At 54.0% G+C, this 23,159-nt stretch overlaps 2 protein-coding genes across 5 annotated transcripts; both read left to right on the top strand.

Moving 5' to 3' along the window:
• Positions 1-1,538: 1,538 nt before the first annotated feature.
• ATXN7L2 (ataxin 7 like 2) lies at positions 1,539-10,347 on the top strand (the record flags this gene model as incomplete). Of its 2 annotated transcripts, XM_079696620.1 has the most annotated exons (11): positions 1,539-1,665; positions 3,566-3,631; positions 4,016-4,120; positions 4,536-4,746; positions 5,045-5,331; positions 5,953-6,035; positions 6,391-6,644; positions 7,459-7,657; positions 7,798-7,919; positions 8,402-9,197; positions 10,209-10,347. In XM_079696620.1, 11 exons carry the CDS (start codon positions 1,539-1,541, stop codon positions 10,221-10,223), a joined length of 2,265 nt encoding a protein of 754 aa, XP_079552746.1. The 2 variants fall into 2 exon arrangements, with proteins under 2 accessions (XP_079552746.1, XP_079552745.1); XM_079696619.1 differs by lacking the exon at positions 10,209-10,347 and having other exon boundaries at positions 8,402-9,290.
• A 1,298-nt stretch (positions 10,348-11,645) lies between these two features.
• On the top strand, positions 11,646-13,454 carry CYB561D1 (cytochrome b561 family member D1; the record flags this gene model as incomplete). 3 transcript variants are annotated; one of them, XM_079698708.1, is made up of 3 exons in its annotated part: positions 11,646-11,840; positions 12,344-12,381; positions 12,951-13,454. In XM_079698708.1, the coding sequence occupies 3 exons, from the start codon at positions 11,693-11,695 to the stop codon at positions 13,452-13,454; spliced, it is 690 nt and encodes a 229-aa protein (XP_079554834.1). The 3 variants fall into 3 exon arrangements, with proteins under 3 accessions (XP_079554834.1, XP_079554833.1, XP_079554832.1); XM_079698707.1 differs by having other exon boundaries at positions 11,693-11,840; positions 12,344-12,405; XM_079698706.1 differs by lacking the exon at positions 12,344-12,381 and having other exon boundaries at positions 11,693-11,914.
• Positions 13,455-23,159: the final 9,705 nt, after the last annotated feature.

The following is a 23,159-nucleotide window of genomic DNA, read 5'->3' on the forward strand; positions in this document are numbered from 1 at the left end:
TATTGGCTTCCACAATGCTGTTTCCACTTACTCTCCTACCATCTGTGACCTAGACAAGCTTCCTGTCAGGAGTTGAGGGCCACGTGCTTTGCCCTTTTAACTATAAAGGTTCTTGCTGAACAAACTTGCACCTCTATGCCCCTTCTGACAAACAGTCACAGGCTACATTTACATTCCCTAGAAAAATACACTTGGGCACAATATTACGTTCAATGTCACCAGTTTCCCACTCCCCCTAGGAATCATCCATGGTTCTCAGGTTAAGAATCTCTACCCTCAGAGATTATCCTTGAAGTACTTAAACCTTCCCTGGGTGAAAATGAGAAGACAGTCTGAGGTCTTGAAGTCACAGACCTTGACTTATTCGCCTCCAGTTTGGTTTCCCCTTAGATGAAAGAATGAATATGTGGTGAGGTGTAAGGGGTTGAGGAGGGAAAAGAGAATTAGTATCTCTTTTCTGAAGTGATGGGGTGGGGGGCAGGCTTTTGTCTCTTGATTATGTGAGGGTGGGAAGGAATGTTATCAGCTGAGAAAAGAGAAAGAGGTGGATGATTAAGGTATTTTCCAGGCCTTAGCAAGGAAAATGACAGATCTGATGAGAAATCTCCCTGTGCCCAGGGAGGCTGCTCTGGTAGCAGCCCTGCCAGCAGAGAAAATATTCGTTAGAAAAAGAAGCCAAAGGGATGGATGGAGTCAGGGTCCAGCCAGGGTTTGGGAAGAGGCGGTACAGGGTATCGATCGCAGTGCTCATGAGGAGAAAGACGGATCAGCAGAGATGCTGCAAACACCAGCAGCCTCGGGCCACCCCAGTTCCGGGGCTGGCTCTGGCTCGGAGATAGCCTTCTGTCATCCTGACAGGTGATCCCGGTCAGCTCAGCTAGGTCCTCCCAAACCCAGACAACGCCACTTCAACCCTCTGCTCTGCGTCAGGGAAGCGTGGGTTTCCCACACAGGAGGCACAACCCGAGAGTTGAGGACCCTCCCCCCACTCCAACCCCTGTGTCCTTCAGCACATCCTACAGAACCCCCTCCCTTTGCCCTTCTGATTCACAGCGCCCACCTCCCTGCACCTACCGCATTCGATCTACGGGGAAGCGAAGTCGCTTCGTGGCCGCCAGCCCGGGAATGGGCGCCAGCCAGCTGGCGGAGGCACGGTTTAAAGGGGCATCTTGGGCAGAGAGAGGTTTGGGACTGGGGTTTGTGTGCAGCGAACTTAAGAGAGTGGGCTGGTAGCACAAAGAATGTGTTCACAACGGTTAGGAGCAGAGGTCCTGGGGCTTTGGTCTCTTTTTCCCCCGCAATTGTGCATTTTGGAGGGGCTCTCTCGTCAAGCTCAGTAGGCAACCTCACCACCTCTAAGCCTACGTTTCCCAGAAGGCTATGCGGCAGGGAGAGTGAGGGGAAGGCAACCAGTGCTGCGCTTGCGCAAAGAGTGAGCTGGAAAGGTGGGAGGGAGAGGGGAGGCGTGCCCGCGGCAGGGATGGGGGGAGGGGGCCGCGCAGCGGCGGCGCCGGGGCGGGCGCGCGTCCGCGGCGGTGATGGCGGTGCGTGAACGCGCGGCGGCAGCAATGGCCGCTCTGGAGCGGCGGGTGCCGAGTCTCGATGACTTCGCGGGACAGAGCTGGAGCTCGTGGGTGGAGCGGGCCGAGCTGCCCGCGGCCGACGGTGAGTGAAGCACCCCTAGAGTCTGAAGACCCCATCACTGTCTCCCCTCCCCCCCTCCGGGCCCCCGCCAACAGAGGGGAGCTGCCGACGGGAGCCGCCGTCCGGCTCCCCGGCCCCCCAAACAAAGGACCCGCCGGGTCCTAGTGCCCGCCCGCTCCGCCACCTTCGCGCCTCCGGGTCCTAGCGCCGCCTCTCCTCTAGCAGCCCACCCTGCCCACCTCTGCCTCTGCAGTTGCCCAGTACCTGCCCCCACATCTGCTGGCTTTTATGTTTCTTCTTGCCTGCTGTCCTCCAGCTTCCGCCCCTCCTGCACCTGCCTCAAGCTTTCCCCATCCGCAACAGTCCTCTCCACGTGTTTCCCACGCACCCCACTTCTGTGCCCCCCTCCCAACCCCCCTTGTTCCTTCGCCTTCTGCCCTACACCTTTTGCTCCTTTTCGGCGTTTGCCTGTCGGCTGCAGTGCCACTAGACCCCCGCCTCCTCCGCATTAGTTCGTCGGTCCATCCATCCATCCATCCTCCCTTCCTCCCTCCTCCGTCCATCCATACATGCCTCCAACCCTCCGTCCTTTCCCGGGCCTCTTGCCCTGCCTCCCGGGCTCTCTCCCCTGACCCCCACCTTCTCTAGGCCCCTGAGTGCTTTTGGTGAGCGGGCTGACAGCCCCTTCTCCTGATCTTTGTCTCCTGGGCCCCAGGGGGCATCTGGCCTCGTGGCCTTTGGGGTGACAGCAGGCATCACACCCCTGAAGAAGTTTGAAAGTGAGAAGAGGTGGAGGAGGAGACCACATGGAGCGGTCTCTGATGACACTTGTTCTCCTCTGAGACGTCCAACTCCCAGCTCAGTTCTGTCCATCACTGCATTTTAATGGACTTAAGAGTGGGAGCTGCCCCTTGTTTCTTGCATGCCTAACCCACCACCCCTCATATCTGGAGATTATATAAGACTGTCAGTATTCTTCTCATTCTAGAAAGGTGCACGTCTGTTAGTAGGTGTCAGAAGCAGACCTAAGTGGGAGCCTCAGGCCACCCCAGAACTGCCCCATGCTGGGTGGGCAAGGATGGGGCCATTGTCAGGGTCTGGGTGCATTGAGAACCGGAAATGGAATCAGACGGGTTTGGTGACTCAGAATTGATTTTTTTTTCCAAGGGACAGGGAGGGGGCGTAGAGGAGGGAGGGGAGAGGAGTAAGATAGGGGGATGGGGAAAGAGCTGCTTTGCACAGCTAAAACGTTTTTGTCATCAACCTAGAAACTGAGGTACAAGGGCAACCCTTGCCCAAACCCCCTCTTAAGAGGAAAAGGGCTTGCATAGCTGATCAAGGGGACTTTGAAGATGCTGAAGGGCCCTAAGACAGCAGTTTCTCTGCTCTGTGGCCATCCTATCAGTGCAGGACCTGAGAAGCTGGGTGTAACTTTGACAATGCCATGGCAACCCAGGTGGAACAAAATTGGGGATGGGGGCCTAGGAGAGTATCTGTTTGGGATGCCACAGAAAAGCAGAAAGGACCTATCTGAGAAATCTCAAGAAGGGACTCGGGGATCTGTAGTAAAATATGTTAAGGACTGTTTCCCGTTTAAATGGGGAAGCAGGCCCAGAAGAGATAATTACCCATAGTCACCCAACTAGTCAGCAGTGGAATCCTGAACTGTACCTTGGAATGAAGGATCCATAAGAAAGGTGGCTGGATCCCTCCTAATGGGGCCAGCTCATTCCAGAGGTAGCAGGTGAAGGAAGAATGGGCACTTGAGAAAGATCCACTGAAAGGTTCTCCAAGTGGTCCTGAGCACCAGGTGCTTGTCAAGGAGTGAGAGCTTCCTCCTGCTTGGCCCCAGGACCTGGTCGGATGGAAGATGGGGCTTCTGGGATGGGGGTGGTCCTTCTGAGCTGTGTTTCTCCTCCAGGGGCTGAGTTGGAGGAGAGTAACAAAAACCTGAAGAAGTTGGATGCCATGACCCTCATTAAAGAAGGTGCGAGTTGACACATACTGGGGCTGGGGCCCAGGGCAGACAGGACCACCTTCCCTTCTTCCACCACAGCCCAGGAGGTGGCTGCCTGAAGCAGCAGGTCTGGGAATTCTCACTTTGATAGGTCTGAGTCAGCCTGTTCCCCTGGCTCCTGTGACTTATTGAGGGAGATCCTAATCATTGGTGTTTGGTGCCCACTCACCTGAAAGCCCGCATTCTTAGGGACTGGTTAGATTGAACTCTGGAAGCTGGAAGCATCCAATATAAAGCTTGTCATATCAGCTGGGAGGGGAAGTGTCATCTCAGTGGTGGGTGGGAGTGTTCTCTGATCTTACAGGGAAAATCTGGTGTCCTCAGCCCCAGTGATAAGGGCTTCTGTCATTGCAGACATGTCCATCTTCGGGCACTGCCCTGCCCATGACGACTTCTATTTGGTTGTATGTAACCATTGCAGCCAAGTGGTGAAGCCTCAAGCTTTCCAGAAGCACTGCGGTGAGGGGAGCCCTCGGGAGGAGATAGAGGGGACAGGGGAAGGTGGAACATGGAACTCTGAGGACAGGGCCAATTGGGAGGTCATGTGGGTAATGGAGGGAGGCTTTGGGAATAAGAAGGTGGAGGCGGGGAGCTTCACAGATTGTGGTTGGTTGGGGTTATTGTTTAAGCAACCTTTCAGCATCTGGTGGAGTAAAGTTCTAGCATCTGGGAAGAGCTAAGAGGTTCAGGAAGCTGATTCCTAGAATTTTGAGTCTTGAAGGCTCAAATTCAAATGGGAAGGAGGCAAATTTAAAACCTAAGCTTTGGAAACTCCAGGTTCTCTATCATGAGTCTGTGATCAGGGTTAGGAGGTTGGGGAAGGAGACAGTTGATGCCACTCACCTCAATTGCTCTCTCCACCTCCTGGTGACAGAAAGAAGACATGGGCCGCTCAGCAAGCTTTACGCCCGGGCCCCACCCCCACCTCCAGCCCCTGCCAGCTCTCAGAAATGCCATGTAGTGAACGGTCAGGGCCCAGCTTGTAGGGCCCCAGGTTCCACCAAAACCTCCTCCAGGGAGAAGGGCCAGGGGTCCCGGAGCCGTGGCCACCAGCCTCCTGAGAAGACCCAGAAGGACAACCTCTGGTAAGGAAAGGCTGGAGACTCCCTGAGACAAGCCCTGACCCTAGCCCAGGGAGGGGTTGGCACACATGGAGGCAGCTGTGGGGCGATGGACACTGCTCACTGCGGGAGGCGGACATCTCTCTCTGCAGCTCCCTTCTACTCGCTCCAGGGAATATGGGGTCCCCTTTTCCCATGTTCTGCACCCCTGCAGGAGCCCACCCAAGTTCCAGGGCTGGGAAAGGAGATGGCTCTGGGCTAGAGTCTGGGGCCCAGGCCCAGCCTCCCTACCTCCCAGCCTGCACCCTCTCTCCATGTATAGCCTTTTCGTGCCTGTGGTGAATCTGGAAAAGATGTCCAGTCTCCCGAAGCCCGATGGACACGGAATCAGGGTGGCTCCGCCCTCTGCTTTCCTCAGCCAGCCGGCTGGCCTCACCAAGGACTCCCCTGGAAAAAACCCCATGGCATCCCCTTCTAAAGAATTTCCTGGCAGAGGGAGCATCGAGATAACCCCCAGCGAGGGCCCCATTCACCGGGCTGAAGGCAGCCCATCTGAAAAGGAGCCTGGTGGGGCCAGGCTGCCCCCTAAAACCCACCGGAAGATGGCTCGTGAGTAGTCGTGGTCTTGGGGTCAGGAAGGTAGAGTGGGGACTCCTTTGGACTGCTTTGTCCTTGGGCCTGATGGAGAGGGGGTCAGGAAAGGGTGGGCTTGGCCATCACAGGGTGCCAGGGTACAGGAGCCCCTGTCATCCCTTGACATGGACACTCACTTGACCTGCTTATTCTCTTGGAAGATTCTCTTCAGCCCAGGTCTCCTGATTAAGGCCATGGGAGCCTGTGCCTAAGCAGGTGAAGGCATTTTTCCTCACCTTGGGCTGTTGAACTTTATCTCTTTTCTCATCTAGATCCAGGGCACCAGAAGCCTCCCATAGCTGGTTTCCCTGGCATCCCGGATGCCTGTAGCTGCTTTTGTTTCCTGGTACATGTTGCCCTGTTTGAGACTTGGGGCCCCCCAAAGGAGTGCCTGGGCTGGCATGGGGACGGGATGGTTCTTACACCCAGCAGAGAGCTGCTGATGCCCAGAGGAGTATCTCTGGAAGGCTGCAGCCCCAGACTCGAGGCCCAGAGGCTCTCCTGCCTTAGGCCCAGCTCTTCCCAGGCCTTTGGCCTGAAGACGCCAGACCCTCCCAGAAATGGCCTTGGGGTTCATGGGAACCGCTTTCCCCACAGGGAAGGAGTGCGACCTCAACAGGCAGTGTGGGGTAATAAATCCAGAGACCAAAAAGATCTGTACCCGCCTGCTGACCTGCAAGGTAACCCCCAGTCCCTCTGCATAGTGAGGGAGGACAGCACAGACACGGGCCCTGGGCAGGGATAGCAAGTGAGATCTCATCCAAAATCCAGCTGAAGGGATGGGGGTTAAGCCCAGACCAGGCAAGGGGAGGGGAGGCTGCCCACACTGGGCCCAAGGTGGGGACAGCGGGCAGGGGGTGGCTTCCACATCCCCCTCTCCAGAGGAGGGTTCTGGCCCTGTCAGGAAGTGAAACAAGGACACACAAACACACCCACACTCACACGCCCAGTCTCTTCACTTGCCCAGGCCAGAGCACACCGCTGCCCCTCACCTCTGCTCAGCCCCTCCCCACCCTCCCCCCTGCTGTGTTCTAGATCCACTCCGTGCACCAGCGCAGGGAAGTCCAGGGCCGAGCCAAGGACTTTGATGTGCTGGTGGCAGAGCTGAAGGCCAACTCCCGCAAAGGGGAGTCTCCCAAGGAGAAGAGCCCAGGGCGCAAGGAGGCAGCTCTTGAGCGCCCCTCCCAGGAGCCCCCCTCCTCAGTCCAAGTTGTGGCAGCAGTGGCTGCTCCCAGCAGCACCTTCTCTGCTCGTGCCAAGCAGACCTACCCATACTGTGCACTGCCCAGGTACGTCCAGGATCCAGCGCCCATCTTGCCTGGGGACACTTGGCCCCAGGCCATCAGGAACCCCTGGAGACAGGCCCAGGGAGTGCCCTGGAAGATGCTGCTCACTCCACCCTGAGTGTGTGGGGAGGGGCCCCTGGCGGTGGTGTGGAGGTGGGTGACTCCCTGTTCCTAACCCGGCATACCGCAGTACCCCAGGCTCTCTGTAGTGTTCCAACACCCAGGAAAAGACATTTTCCCAGCTGCTTCCAACAGGCCAAAAGTGGTAATTGGGGAGCCAAAAGGGTCAGGGTCCTGGGTGAGGCAGTCCTACTGTTTATTTATTCACTGGCCCCTTCGTGTGCAGAGGCTGCACTGGAACCCAGGGAGAGCCTGCCTTGCGGAAGGAGACACACACGCATCTCTGCCTGTAACGTGAGGGGCAGACACGAAACATAGGCTCAGCTCACAGATAGGCTCACAGGAATATGTGATGCAAGAAGGGGGTTGAGAAAATTGACTGGGCTGACCAGAGCTGGGTGCGGTTATACTCAGATTTTCTGGAGGAGGCCAATGTGGAGCAGATTTTCCCCCTGAGGAGGCAGGGCCTGGGAAGTGAAGGAGCTGGGGAGAAAACCCCTTGGGAGCTGTGGCCCCTGATCTTTCTGGCTCTTACTCTGTGAGCTCTGTTGTTCCCTCCCTTCCTGTCCTCCTTCCTCTTTGTCTGATCGCCCAGCAAGGTGTCTGCCCCGACTTTTTGAGCTTGGCAGGTTCAGGGACACACCCACCGTGACCCACTCTCATCACATCGCCCTCACATCCCCTTTGGCCCTTCCAGATCCCGGGCCTCCTCTGAGAGTGAGTTGGATGATGAAGGCCCTTGTGGTGGTGATGGGGACCCAGGCCTGTTCCCCTTCCCCCTGCCCCGGGGTGGTGCCCAGGCCTCCAGCGAGGAGAGTGAGGAGGAGGGGACATCTGATGACCTCCACCTCCCCACTGACTGCCATTATGCAACCAGGCCCCCTCGGCCGCAGGCGGTAAGGACCTGGGGCAGGGACCTGGGGGTGGGGGGCCAGTCCTCCTGGCCCACAATGTGGGGAGGAGGTCACATCCTACGTGAAGGTGCCCTCCCTGTATTTCAGGCCCCTTTAACCATATGCCTTCCTTCTGCCTCCAGTTCTGCACCTTTGGGAGCCGGCTGGTGAGTCCAGGGTGCTACGTGTTTAGCCGCCGGCTGGACCGGTTCTGCTCGGCACTGAGCTCTATGCTGGAACGGCATCTCAGCTCACACATGTGGAAGTGAGTCTCTCAGCCCCAGAACCTCCCTTCCCAGGCCCCAGGCATACACGGGCTTCAGAACCCCTAATTCGTCACACATACCTATAGATGTGGCTTGACTGTTTGCCAGGAAGACCCCAGGTAGGGTGAAAAGGAGGTGGGGGAAACTTGGCAGCCTGGAGCTGGGCTAAGGCAGGGCCTGAATGGGTCGCCTGGGAGTGAATCTTAACTCTCACCAATCACTTCCAGTACCTTTTGGGTAAGTAGGGATAGGGGGTGTCCAACCTGAGATTTAAAGTGAGTTTTTTAAAGGGTCTGTATATTAATTCATTCCTGCCTTTCCCTGTGCCTTCTTCCTATCCCTCAGTTCCAGCGTTTCCCAGCAGAGGGCGGCACTGCCAGGGCTCTGTGGGCCATTTCTACGTGGGTGGAAAGACTTGTATGTTGGTGGGGAGGCCTTCTTGCTTGCTTGGCATCACAGTGGGGCTCTCTTCTTGCTGCAGGAAAATCCCCCCGGCGGCTGAGCCTCCATCCCACCTTGTCAGCTCCCCGCCATCTGCTCCCCTGAGCCCATCCTCTACGGGCAGCTGTCCCCGCCTTCCAGGCCCACCCCCCAGACCCACCTGCCCAGCCTCCATGCCCCCCACCAAGGACAGCCTTGGCCCTGGCTACCCTGCAGGCTCCCCCAACGTGGCAGCCGCCTGCAGCCAGGCGGAGTGCATGGGCGGGAGCCAGGCTATCACCTCACCACTGCCTGCCAACACACCTTCCCCGTCCTTCAGCAAGCTCCCATCTTCCAAGGCCAGCAAGTCATCCAAAGGCAAGGACGGGCTCGAGGTGGAGGCTCCTTCTCGAAAGCGAAAGTTATCCCCTGGGCCCACCACTTTCAAACGGACCTGCGTCCTGGAGCCCACTGGAAAGGGCAAACCCTCTGGCTGCCGGGGCCTCTCGGCCAAGACTAAAACAGGCCTGGGCATGGGGCTCAATGGGACGGTGGAGCCAAGAGTGAAGCGGGCAGGGCCCCTGGACTGTCGGGGTTCCCCTCATCAACCCCCCACGCCAGTCAAGGCTTCTCAGCTGGACAACCAGGGAGCGGCTGGACAACCGGCCAAGGCCCTGCCAACTAACTGCCTCTCTGAGGAGGAGGTAGCCAAGAAGCGGAAAAACATGGCCACTTACTGCCGGCCAGTGAAGGCCAAGCACTGCCAGGCTGGTGCCCCTGCCGACGCGGCCTGCTCTGTGCGCCGCAAGAAGCCGGGTCCAGCCCTGGCCTTTGAGGAGAAGTGTTCTACACTGAAGGTACCAGCCCAGCTCCCTGAAGAGCAGGGGCGGGGAAGGGTCAGGATGGATGAGGTTGGAGTGCACAGGCACCTGACAAAAAGAGGTGCTTAAGTAAACGTCTGTGCAGGGAAGGGAAGACTGGGGAAGTTGAGAGAGAGTTCCTGGGCCATCTGCTCTAGGGAGAGGTGACCCCAGCTTTTGCTTGGTGGGCCTTCCCCTATCCCCAGCCCTCTCCTTTGGGCTAAGGAGATGTTGCCTGTGCCTCTCCCCCTTCCCCTGCTTGCTTTAATCAAAGGGCCACTTTCTGAATTGGCTGTGGCCCTTACTCCGGGACTTGGAGCTACCTCTGTTCCCTGAAGGAGAGGAAGCTGGACTCCATGAGCTCTGATAAGAAAGGTTTGGGCAGTGGGGTTGAGCTTGGGTCCCTGAGCTGTGGCCTAACACGCTGCGCACAGGCTGGGTGGGCTGGTCTTGTTCATTGGTTTTGCCCCTGGGCATCAGGGCATGAAAGGGCAGGGACATAACCCAAGGTCCCCATATGCATGTCCGCCCACCTTATACATATACCCATTGCCAGGTTTTGAGGTGCCAGGCAAGCTCTCCAGGGTTTCTGGTAAAGCCAGCAGCCAAGGTTTATTTGCCTCTTCTGATGGGAGCCCTGGAGTAGCATGCTATGAGCTATCCATATGACCTTGGCCAGGAGGAACGTATTGGAGGTGGGAAGGGGAGATGCCCTCCTGGTTTAGGCACTGGCCAGATGCATACCAACACCTTTGGTGCCCATATGAAAGTAGTAAGTTTGACAGCTGCATGGGGCCTGAGTGTGTTTTTGTCACACGTGTGCATGGGTGATCTCCAGGCTGCCTCTGCTGGGCTGGCATTCATTCTCCCCCTTGCCCAGCTTTACTCACAAGACCAGCAGGAGGAAATCAAGCCTTAGCTTTTCTGGCCCACATAGTTTGCTGGATAGGAGGACAGTTAGTTAGACCCCCAGCCCGACCCTGTCTCTTGCCTCTTGTCTTCCTACAGTCAAAAGCCCATTAACAAGAAAGTGCCTGCCCACTGCGATGGAGCCGCCAGCACCTCCTCCCCTCCAGATCCGGGCCCCAGGCTGCTGCCGCTTTTTATAACTTTATATTATTTTTTTTAAGAAAAAAAAACTCTTTAAAATACCTCAAGATTGTCTCCCTGTTCTGTTGCTGCTAAGAAAATATAAAAACAGAAACGTAGAAAAGGAAGGAAAGAAATGTAACAAAATGAGTGTCCTTACTGTCCCCAACTGCTCCCCAGGAGGCTGAGATGATAGGCAGTCAGACTCCAGCTCCCGTCACTTGCCTGCAAAAAAAATCTCTTACACTCGTATATTTTTGTCCTTTTAGTCTGTGGAAATGGCTGGGGGTTGTATCACTGGGGGAGTCTTAGGATGAGGAGGCATGTGGCTCGGAGCAAGCAAGGGGACTACAGTCCCACTGGGAAAGGAAACTTGATGGGGGAGGGAAGCCACCCCTCTGGCTCTACTCTTGGATCTTGGCCTTGAAGGTCTGTGGATGTCCACCTGTGGCCCTTTTCTGGTCTTCCAGCAATCCTGCTCCTCCGTCCTGTCTCTGAATTACTGCTTCAGTTTCTTCAGCCCTTTCCGCCCTTCCTGCCTCTTACTAGTAGCCTTATTTTCTCAACCACTGGAGCTTGAGTTGGTAATGGCACTCAGGATGTCCCTGATTTCTGTGGGACGGCCTGGTTTTGGTCTCTTTCTCCAGGGAAAGGTATCCTCACTTACAGAACTTCCCTTGGTGTGGGAGGCAGCAGCTGTGTGGGAGGCCCTAGCCCCTCAGGTTCGCCTGGCTCCCCAGGGCTGAGCAGATGGTGTGGAGGCGGCAAGGGCTGGGAGTGCCCTAGTTTTTCCATTTGTCTCACTGGGGACAACAGCTACTGTGCAGACAGGGGATACGACTGTTGCATGTCCCTCCTTTGGTCCTCAAACCTGAATTCACCAGGCACAGGGCTCTAATTTTTAGCCTTCTCCTCTCCTTTCAGTCTCCTTGCTTTTAGGCAGGGAGGGATCTTATTCCCTTAACAAGACAGAAGAAGAGGTGGCAGGAGAGAGTGGGCAACCAGGGAAATCCAGTATTTCTGGAAAACTGTTCAAAACACTGGTTTCACACCCTTGGTTCAGTATACCAAATCTGTGATTCGGGTGAAATAAGTTGTCGTAAATGTAGTTTCCACAGGCTATTTGAGACATAAGCCCCGTCAGCCCGGGTAGACATAAAGATACACATGAGTTGGGCAGAAGACACACGGTGGGCCCCGAGCTGTCCACTCGCCTTCTGCCCTCGGGGCTCTCCAGGACGGATGCGCTTTCCCCCAGCCCCCAGAGGGCGCTGTGGACGAACCGCCGCATTGCCGGCGGCGTCCCGGGGAGGAGCCTTTCCCGCAGCCGAGGCCGCCTCCGCGATCGCAAACCCGGAAGACGTGCCCTGGCAGCTGCAAGTGTGGGGCGGCTGGGCACCGCCATGCAGTCCCTGGAGGTAGGTCTGGTTCCCGCTCCACAGAGGGAGCCGAGACTGACCCGGTGGCTGCGGAGAGGCAGTGGGATCTTGGCGCACCTGGTCGCTTTGGGCTTCACCATCTTTCTGACAGTGCTGTCCCGACCAGGAACCAGTAAGTGTGCAAGGCGGGGCGGGGAAGGGGGCGGAGCCGAGATGCTGGAGGGGCAGCGCTTGGGAGCGCTAAGAGGCGTGTAGTGGGGACCCTAGCAGTGGATGGGCGGACTGTGGAGGGGTAGTAAGGGCGTGGCGGGGCGTGGCCTTGGGGGTGGGGCCTGGAAGGGTGGGGCTTTGGGAGGAGAGGAGGGGACTGAAGTGAACGGAACTCACTAGTTCATCATAAGCAAAGCCCCTCGTGGATGATACAAGTAAAGGAGGGATGCCAAGGTCTGTTCTAGGACCGGGCTGGTAGCTGCGAGGTGCTGAATGGGGAACCCAGGCCAAAGTGGTATGTTTGCCCTCTTGGCTGCTCCACTTTGCCTGGAGTTCCTGATGACCCATTAGGGTTGGAGACACTACTCTGACCTTTCCCCTCCAGCCAGATTCTTTGGGCTCCAGCCAGCCACAGGGGTAGAAACAACGGTGCCCAGTCGTCAGTCTGTTCTCTTTGATTCTTAGGTCTTTTCTCCTGGCACCCTGTATTCATGGCCTTGGCGGTGAGTTTGGGCTTCTTTCTGCAGGTGATTTGTTTGGATATGCCCCTAAGGAAGCATCCAGCCTTCAGAAGGCTTAGCCTTTCTGAGGCTCAGAGAGGTGGGGGGAAATGCCCAGGGCCCCATCTTTCCCTGCAACCTGTGAGATCAGGAAACATGGAGGGCTGGGCTGTAGGTAGTCAGGTGGTTTAAGGGGGTGGGAGGACATGGAAGATACCATTTTTTTCTCCATTAGGGCCTGAAAGGAGGAAGTGGAAGGGGTGTAATCCAGTTGCTCCCTACCCCAAAGTTCAGGAGAAAGTTTAACATTTGCTGTTCCCATTGGTCAAGAAATGAGGGTCACTGTCTGTGGTGGAGGTGGGGGCATGATGTCAGCCTGAATGATGAGACTTCCGCTCTAGCATGGATTCCTAGTTCTGCCCATAAATGCTGACCTGTGTGGCAGGTGGTCCTGGTGGGAGTTCTTTAGCCCCCACCCTCTGTCCTCCTTGTTTGGATGTATGAGGGCACCTCTTTTTTCTTAGGCCTCCAAGCTGGGTCTGAGGCTCACTGGCCCTCTCCTGTGTTCACAGTTCTGCCTCTGCATGGCTGAGGCCATCCTACTCTTCTCGCCTGAGCACTCCCTGTTCTTCTTCTGCTCCCGAAAGGCCCGGATCCGACTCCATTGGGCGGGGCAGACTGTAGCCATCCTCTGCGCAGCCCTGGGCCTGGGCTTTATCGTCTCCAGCAGGACCCGCAGTGAGCTGCCCCACCTGGTGTCCTGGCACAGCTGGGTAGGGGCTCTGACATTGCTGGCCACTAGCGTCCAGGCACTGTGTGGGCTCTGCCTCCTCTGTCCCCGGGCAGCCAGGGTCTCAAGGGTGGCTCGCCTCAAGCTCTACCATCTGACATGTGGACTGGTGATCTACCTAATGGCTACAGTAACAGTGCTCCTGGGTATGCATTCTGTGTGGTTCCAGGCCCAGATCAAAGGTGCAGCCTGGTACCTGTGCCTGGCGCTGCCCCTCTATCCAGCCCTGGTAATCATGCACCAGATCTCCAGCTCCTACTTGCCAAGGAAGAAAATGGAAATGTGAATTCCTCCAAACTGAATCAAAATGGGACACTTGACTTGGACTTCAGTGGTTCCTTTGGTGACCTTCAGGGATCCACTTCAGAAGTGGTAGGGTTTTTGTATTTCTTAGCTGGGTTAGGGGCTTCAGAAACCCAAACTGCTGTTGCTGACAGATGACTCAGTGGGCCAAAATGGGGAAATGTATGGGGCGCAAGTGAAAGGTGATGGGGAGCTTGATCCTGAAGCCTCCACTCTTGATGGGAGACAGAAGTGTTGGGTGGTGGTGGTGATGGTGCTGGCAGTCATTTCTTGCTTGCATGCCTGGTGAAAAGTTGGATTCCTGTAACTTATGAATGACAGCTATGGCTCTTTGGGTCACTTTGAGAAAGCAGTGTAGTGGAGAGAGCCAGTGGGTCTTGTTTATGGGGTATGGTCCTTGTACACTCTATTGTGGGACCTTATGTGAGTCACATGTCTCAGGACCTCAGTTTCCTCATCTGTGTAATGAGTGATTGTTTCTAAACAATCTCTCTTAACATTCAGTGTCTGTCAAGTTGATGTCACAGAACACCCTCCCAGGTCTGAACCATGGGCTGGCCCAGTCAGCAGACTCAGGGTGTAATTCTTACATTCATTGTCTCCTTACCCCTCTGGAGGGACAGGTCTGCTCTCGTGGCCTTTCAGGAATCTGTGCCGATTTGGCCCCTGCACCAGGGGACAAGGGGTCAGGCACTGTGGAGAGAAGGGGCCCAGGTGAGGGTCTCCAGAACATCAAGACAGTAAAGGCACTAAAGTCACTTTAAAACTTTTGGAGGAGCAAAAGGGCATTGGCTTAACTAAGCCTTGGCTCTTGGCTGGGCTTCTTAGCCCAGCTAAGAACTTCCTTCAGCTCACTTCAGGATCTGGGCTTGAGGGCTGTGAGACATCCATTCTCAGTGGCAAAGTAATCCTGAGCATCTCATGTTTTGTCCTTCTTAGGGCTCAGGTCCTTGCCTTAGCACATAGCTTCATGGAGCTCTTCCGAAGCTGTTAGAACAAAATAAGAGTCAAGGAAATGGGGCAGGGCTCTTCTGATCTAAGAGAAAACAGTGTGTCTCTGGTTCCCCTTCTCCCCTCGTCAGCTAAGCTTTCCTCAAGTGTCGTCTCTTGCCAGCTCTTTGGCCCAGGAGGGGGCTGAATTTGGTGCCAGCTGGCAAATGAGGGCTGGGCTCTCTTCCCTGCAGAGACCCCTCCTTGTTCCAAACTGAAAGTATCAGTAGTTCCCCAGACTGCCATCGGTGATAAGGGCTGGATGCTAGATTGGTTAACTGTCGTCTGGCTCAGTCGGGGAGCTGGGACCTCCGTAGACCATGGCAAATACTGAAAATGGCTGAGCCAGGAAATTGGTGTTAAGGCTGGTAGAGAGAGCTCAGTGGGAACTCTGGGAGGCCTGAGGTGTAGGGCCTGGAGCTCTAGGTCCCGGGAGCAGGGGTAGGTGTTCCTAGATAGCAATATTTTGGATATCTCAGGTCTTTAGAAGATTCAAGACCTCCTCTCTGGGTGGCTCAGAAACAGCAGGGAGGTTGGTATGATTCAACAGTACAGGAGTGAGAACTGCAGGGGCAGAGGGGTCCTCTGAGCGGACCTCGCTAGGATCCTCGCGGGTCAGGTGTCATCTCCTAGGAGTTCTCCAGACCCTGAGCATCTCAAGGGGGACCCCTGCTATGCAGAGGGTGATTGTTCCTGTCTTTTTCATTGCCCTCTCTCCCCTCTCCAACTCCTCAGTGTGTTCTGAACTTGGGAGAGATGGTTGCTGGGGCTGCATGGAGGAGATTCTCACTGAGGGTCGCTTTGATTAGGAAGCCCATCTCCGCTTGCCCACCACAGTCAGTGCTGGGAGTCTTACTCTGTCTATAGCAGGGTAGGAAGGCTGGGTGGGGTTCACCAGCTTGCTCTGGGAGCCAAGCAGGCAACACCATAAAGCCCGAGCCTGCCTGAGGTGTTGCCTCCTCCCAGGTGGTGCGGGGGCTGGTGAGCGGGCAGGCTGGCTGACAGCCGGCAGTTTGCGTGGGCAGTGCCAGCTGATGTCTATTCCCAGCCCTGGGAGGAAGGGGGAAGTCATTTATATTCCGCAGGAGGAAGGGTTCCCAGCTGTCACTTCTGTGACCGGTAGGCCTCGGGGGGTGGGGGGCAGAGGCACAGGGCAGAGAGGGGGGCACAGGTGGTCTCCTGCTTAGCCAGTCTGATTGCAGTATAGGGAGGGGGTCGCCAGGAGGAGTCCTTCTTCCCAGCTGGCCAGATTGTAGGGGGACTTCCCTCCGCTCCCCTCCTTTCTCCTTCCATCACCACCTGCCCTCACATCCTGGGGCAGCAGCTGGACAACCATTAGACCTCAGTGCCAGGGCACTCTTCCTCCAGCTGGGATCTCGGGGGCTGACGGCTGCATATGCCTCTTGCTTGTGTGTTTCCTCCTCCCTACACCCTCTATCCCCCCACCTCCCTGTATCTCCCCATCTGGGGTATTATCTGGGCTCCTCAGGAGTGAGGCAGAGGCCTTGGGGGAGAAGCAAATGGCTGCCCTTTTGCCCTTGTCCCCTAACTAGGGAAAGCTGCTAGTAGCCAGCCTGTTTTGCCTTTTTTTTAAAAAAGCCAGGGTGTTCAAGTTTTTTTTAATTCTGTGTCATTTGCACAAATTTGCATATCAAGCTCACTAAGTCCGGATTCCAAATATGATTACATTCAAACTCAGCCTTGAGGACATTAGAAATATAGATGCTTTTTGTATCTAAATCCAAATGGTAATAGGATCACCATTCTGGGTTCACATACCACCCCGAAGCCCCCATCTTTCCCATAGCCACCGCTTTCCCACCCCAACACTTCCCCCTGCCCTGCCCCTGGCTGGGGGGTGGTGTTGAATGGCAGGAGCTCTGTCTGGGGAAGTCTCCCAGCCTCACCTTCTTGGCTTTTCAGCTGCATCGAAGGTAGGCTGCTATCTCTTGCCAGCCTGTGCCTCCTCTGTCCGCACCCTCTCACAGCACAGACTACCTCTCCCCACTCCCTGACACTGGCCTGTCCCTTTCTTCTCATCGTCCCCACCCTTCCATCCCTGGGCATGGCTGCTATGGGTCTTGTTTTTAAAACCTCACCGTGGGCGATCCAGGCATTCTCCCTGAGCCAGCTGGCTGCTATGCCAAGGCCCGTTCAGAGTTAACAATAATCATTAGCTGAACAGTGCTGGGGCCTTTCAGCTCCAGATCTCTAAGCACTTGCAGGCTGAGTCAGCCAGCCCTCACCTTCCCCCTCTTCTTGAGCTGCAGAGGGATGAGGGGTCAGGAGTCTCACCTCCCAGCCAAGCCTTATCCTTCCTCTGGGAGTGGGCCCTGAGCATCCTCTGAGTAAACTAATAAGGCCTGTTCACCTGACAAAGGTCAAGATGTAGGGAACGTAGTGCATGCTCCACTGACACTGGTAGTGGTGGCTGTTGACCTTGAACTTCTAGTACTCCTGCCCTTCCTTCTGTTGACCTGTCTTGGCCTCCAGGGGACACCCCTGACTCCCTCAGCATTTCTGGTGGCCCTCTGCAGGCTTAGGGAGCAGGGAGGCATCTGGTTCAGTGCTCCCGCTGCCCTGCGTCTGGTTGGCATAAAGAGTCTACATATCATGAAGTGAAAAGTGAATCGACCTGGGAGGTAGGAAACCTGCAGTCTGGGTTTACCCAGCTCCTAACACTGGTGTGGCCACAGGCAAATCACTTACTGCTTGACCTATCTCACAGGGATGTTGTGAGCGCTAGATGACAGAATGCAATGTTAACAGGCATTGGGAAGTTCAAAGCATTAAACAGATGTCAACAGGTGGTATTATGTGCTTGTCCTTATCTCTCTTTCACTCAGCCTGGCTCTGGGTTTTATGCTTCTTTTAGGGAGGCAATAAACAGTTATGGATAGTGATGCTTAGAGGACCCAAGTCTCAGAGAAGTTGTGTTGCTGGCCATCACTGGAGAACACAGACATTTCCTCCTAGATACAAGGTCAGGAATGCCACCGAGGCTATGACTCTAGTGAAGCTTGCCCTGAGTGCTGCCAGCTCGTGCTTTCAAGTCACGGGGCTGATTGCAAATCTGGGAGTCAGTTATCCCCCAGGTCCAGCCTGAAGTTCCTGGAGCTGGTCTTAGTCTGGAGCTCCTGGTCACAAGTCTATCTAAATTTCTCCTACCTAATTCTGCTCTTCTGAGGGAAAGGTGGAGCAGACAATCCAGGAAGGGAGGAGCAACAGCAATGGACACAGCACTGCCACACCAACCCTCTGGTTTCCCCCATAGCCACAGGCTGCCTCAGGCCCTCACCCAGGCACAGGGTGGAGGTGGGGAGCTGTGAGACACAACCCCTGGCTTGTTCACGGGTTTGTTTCTCCTTCCTTGTTTCAGGCTCTTGGAGTAGGATCACAGCCCCTTCCTCCTCAAAGGACTTTATTGGAATTAAAACACACACGCGCATGCACACACACATACATGCGCCATGAAAGCAGTTATGTTTAAATTAGGAGAAGGATACTTTCCATTCCATTGGTCTGAGAACAGCCAGCAATCTGCCTGGAGTGGACACAGAGGCAGGCACCCCAGGAGCGCAGAGGCTTCAGTATTTGTTTTTTAATCTTGGTGGGTTTTATTTTATTTTATTTTTCCCTATCCTGGGATCCAGGAATGAAACACTAGTCAGGCATTGCGGTCATGGCCTCAGCAAAGCATAGGCACAGAGAAGACACAGCTGAAAGGCAGGAGAATAGTGCCCCAGAACTGCCCTGGAGGGTGGTTTGATGTAGACAGTCTCCAGCACTGGGCTAAGCTTAAAGCAGACAGATTCCCTCCATTCCCTCCAGTAAGTCCACCTTCTCCCTACCCACCCACCCACCCAGAAGGCTTGACTAAGTTACCAATGTGCAGGGAATAAGTTCCAGTTTTTAATCTACCTATTAGAATTTCCCAGATTTTTTTTTTGCGGTATGCGGGCCTCTCACTGTTGTGGCCTCTCCCGTTGCGGAGCACAGGCTCCGGACGCGCAGGCTCAACGGCCATGACTCACGGGCCCAGCTGCTCCGCAGCATGTGGGATCTTCCCGGACCGGGGCATGTCCCCTGCATTGGCAGGCGGACTCTCAACCACTGTGCCACCAGGGAAGCCCCCCAGATTTTTTAAACCTCTGTTAAAAGCAGATTAAGTAGCTACTTCAGGCTAGTCTCCGGTACCAGAGGATTCAACTTTGTCTCACTGAGTATACATAAGAGGCCCCCAGCACCCCTCTCTTTAAAGCAGATTCCCACTTATCTCACAGTGCTTTCTAAGGATGCCCAAGACTGGGCTCAGCCTTTCTACTTAGGCCACGCCTAAAGCAAACTACGGCCAAGTGAAGGAGCAGTGGGAGGTGAAGGAAAAGCAGCACAAAGTTCTATCCAGCTACAGTGCTCCCCAACCTGTATGTTTGTATGGGCATGCACATGCATACACACCCCCCAACTTTGGGGTCAGTGACTCTCACCTTATGTATGTCAGTGCTGTAGGGCACCTAGAAGTTCCTGCAGGGCCTCATGTCCTAAAGGTTGGTTCTCTCCATGCCCTCTGTGATTGTGGGACTGTAACAAAGCCTATGTCGACTGGAAGCCCTCAGGGCAGGAAAACACTTCATGTTTTCCACACAACAGTAATATAAGCCTGATGAAAGGGCTTGACGTGGCAGCTGCTTTAGCTTTCCTCTCTCAAGCCTGGGGAGAGGAAGCATCCAGCATAGGCTCACTGTAGCCAGACCAGAAGAGCTAACCATACTACTGCATGGGCCTGAGCCTTTTCTGAAGTGTGGGTGGGAAAAGTGAAGCTTCACCAGTGGTTGCCCGGGAGACAAGATTAGGGGTACAAGAGCTACAACTGCAGAAAGGGAAGGAGTTTGAGACATCAGATGGAAGAGAGACTAGACTGGGCAATCCACTGGACTCCCATTTTCTGTTCTAAAAGGTAACCATCGTATTAACCTCATCCATTCTCCTGCAGTGCCACCTAAGAGGAGCTAGGGGAAGAGCTGCAAGACATGGCAGACAAAACTGCACATTTTGGCCAGAACCTATGGAACTCCCTGGGGGGTTGGGGAAGCGGGAAGGGGAGGGTTGAAGAGATGCAGCCACGGATTCCTTGGGATGATGGAGAAAGGAGTATCAAAACGTTTCAAGCACAGAGACAGGGCTTGGCACAGGCCAAAATACAGGGGAGAACTCTCAGTAGTCTTCCTCAGATCTGTTCTCTTTATCAGCTCACCCTCTTGGCTAAACTCAGCCATAGCAAAAACTGCTTTGGAAAGATTAAAAAATACTATATAAATGTAGACTCTGGGGGTGCTCTGGCATCAACATGTGTCATTTCATTGACTGCCAAGGTTGATTGGTCTGATGTGGCTGGCTGTGAGGTGTCTCCATCCCTCACCACTTTACTTGTTCCTCATGAAGAGAAAAAGACAGCTTCCCAGACAGAGGAGGACTGTCCTTTGGTCAAGATTTTATCAATGTAAGAAATTAGGTAATTATTCAAATTCTTTTATTTTTTGTTTGCACTGCATGACTTGCGGGATCTTAGTTCCTCAAGCAGGGATTGAACCCGTGCCCCCTGTAGTGGAAGCGTGGAGTCCTAACCACTGGACCGCCAGGGAATTCCCCAAATTCTGATTCTTTTAGTTTCTTTTTTCCTTATACCATTTCCTCTTCCCTTGTGGAATCTACCATGACAATCCCCTTCCAGAAGTACCAAGAGAGTAGCCAAAGAAACTGTATGTTCAGAGTTTAGTAGAATCCAGTCCAATTTCTGGTAGGCTGTCTTCTGTACCAAGAAAGTGGGGACCGCATTTCTGTGTTCTGTGCAATGCCTAGAACATATTACACTGTCAATGAATAATAACCTTCCTATTAGATTAATATACTTTAAGCCAAACTAAGATGGTTACCATTCACGACATGAACATATACCGGTAATAATCAAAATACTGTGAAACCGAGCTGCTCTCCATCATTTCTTTTAACCCAGTCCAAGCATTTTTCCATGGTACAGTTTGTAGGCTTGATCCAGACTTTTAAGAGAACTCTTCAGGGAGGCAACCCTCCTCCCCAGGGATCCAGAAAGCCTTCTTTATTTACAGGCTCTAGCCCCAAGTCACAGAATTTCTAAACTCTCTCTTGCTAAAGCTTCAGTGACATTTCTTTTGAGAGTATCTGCCGGGTTGGCAAACTATGGTCTGCTGGCCAAAACCAACCTGCTGCCTGGTTTTGTATGGTCTGTGAGCTAGTAAGAGTTTGTGCATTTTTAAATGGTTAAAAAACCTCAAATACATGTTACAATGATATGGAAATCGCACTTTAATGTCCATAAATAAAGTTTTACTGGAACAGAGCCACAGTCATTCATTTGTGTGCTGTCTGTGGCTGCCTTCCTGCCACAACGGTACAGCTAAGTAGTTGTAACAGAGACTATATGGGCTGCAAAGCCGAACACGTTTCCTGTCTGGCTGTTTACAGAAAAGGTTGGCTGACCCCTGGTCCATCTTAATGCCTAGATGTGGATTCAACCCATGCCCTTATAACAGCATGTAACTCTTTTCCCCCTAGACAGGCCACACCCTTCTGAGGTCCAGTGAACCCCAGCCACAGGCCGAAAAGATAAATAAACCAGTCACAGACTATGCCAGAACAGAGACTCAAGCCAGGTTTAATGATCATTGTCTAGTTTTTGGAGCCCAGAGGCTCCAAGGTTTACCAGCCTGAGAGTACATTAAGTGGGAGGACGAGGATCCTGGACATGGGGAGGCCTGCTTGCTCCGCCAGCAGGGCTACAAGGAAGTACAAAGGTAAGGACACATGGAAAACTGGAATCAGTCGGCTTTACTCTCCCCAGCTGGGGTATACCTGCTACTGGCTCCTTCCTAGGAGCCTCATAAATACAGGCAAAGAAAAAAAAAATCACAAATAATCAGACAGACAGATTGTAGAGCCCTGTCATACTGTCTCCAGGGACACCTGCTTCCTGGGAGACATGTCTGGTTTATGGGGGTTGGGGTGATGGCTCGACCTTTTCTTATAACCAGAGCTGGCAGTTTCCTACACAGGGTTCTAGTGAGCTTACATACACTGAGTACCAATCCCCCAGGTAGAAAGCTACCTTGGGGTTCTATCGACTGAAACCATGGGAAGAGGCTCATCAGTTCAGTCTCTTGGTGGGGCAGCCAGGCACGTCTACCAGTCTCTCAAACTGGTAGGTACTGGCCAACCTAGTGGATACAGTGGGGAGACTTAGATCCTCAGGGCCTTTTATTGATATTATGCCCTAAACTGGGTAGGATTTATGAAGCAAATGGCCCTCCTAGACCTCAGGAACTCAGCTAGAATGCCCCAGAAGACCCACTTCATTTGACATTAAAGATTTTCAGAGCCCTAGATGGTGCCTAGAGGGGAAGCTGCAGTATGGAGGTGAGATTTTTCCCCGATTCCCTGGTAAGTATGAGGAGGGACTCCTGGTTCCTATAGCTTCAGTATCAGAATCTTCAGAAGTCTCTGGAATATAACCAGACTTTTTCCTCCTGCCTGTCTTACCAGGGCAGTTAACACAGGAAGAGCAACTTACAGCTCCTTGGTCCCCTGCCAGTGTTCTGGGTCCATCACTGACCTAGTTCTACATTTATTTCTCACATATATCATCTTTAATCCAAGGAAGGTTTCTGAGGGGTCTGAAGAGCCGGCTAGCTCCTCATCACCCCTTCTCTCAAGATCTTCAACCTGTAGTTCTCCTAACTCCAGCCTTTGCTGAGAAGTTATTCAGTGTCGTGGAGATGTGGGTGAAGCTTCAGGCAGTTCAGAAATCTAAAGTACAGAAGTTTTTATTTGTGGAGCCTGGCGTGGTCACTGTCTCTCCTACAGGGCAAGAAAATCGTGTGCATGAAGTTGTGCACATAGGTGGAAACCACTCTGGAAGTGGACGTTAGTGGGGACTGAAGACTTACTGTCCTGATGGAAGTCAAGGTGCTGGGATGCATGCAGACCTATAAGCATGCATCCATATGAGCATGCAAGTACTTGAGGGAAATGCTGCACCTCTCTTGACAAAACTAGGTTACTAATAAAGGATCGACAGCAGTCTTGACATCCCAGGAACAGACAAGAAGCAGACGTTGAGTTCCAGTTCCCTCCCCGAATCTTAATAGGCAGTGGGAGTTAGGCCCTCCTAGCAAGCAGCTTTCACCCGCAGGTAAATGACACTTCTTGGAACCTAAAGAGAGATCAGAAAACTAGAAGACCTGGAGAACTTCCGATGGAAGGAGACTTGGTGGGAGAGAGGGGAGAGACTGAAAAGACCAACGTCAGAGAACATTTTCACCTTGGCCCTGCTCGTCCCCTTGCCAAAGCTCAGAGCAACCAACTCCCTGGGCCTGCAGCAGAGTCAAAGGGAGTGGTCGTCTCTATACCCAAAGTATCCTGCAACTGGGATGGAATGGAACGTTGGGCCTGTTCTTAAGTTCCTCGGGCCTGACAACCACAACTGCACAGACCTCTGGCTGACAGGGTCTCCTTTCGACCCTGTCTTTTGAAAGTTTAGTGCCACTGACTGTCTGTTACAAGACTGCCTGGAACCTTGTGGAGAGGGCAAAACTTAGCCACACTCCAAATTGCCATTCTTCTGTGGCAGAGACCACTCAATTCCATCTCCTCGTATGATGAGATC

This window comes from Hyperoodon ampullatus, assembly GCF_949752795.1.
Source record: "Hyperoodon ampullatus genome assembly, chromosome: 2".
Classification (NCBI taxonomy): Eukaryota; Metazoa; Chordata; class Mammalia; order Artiodactyla; family Ziphiidae; genus Hyperoodon; species Hyperoodon ampullatus.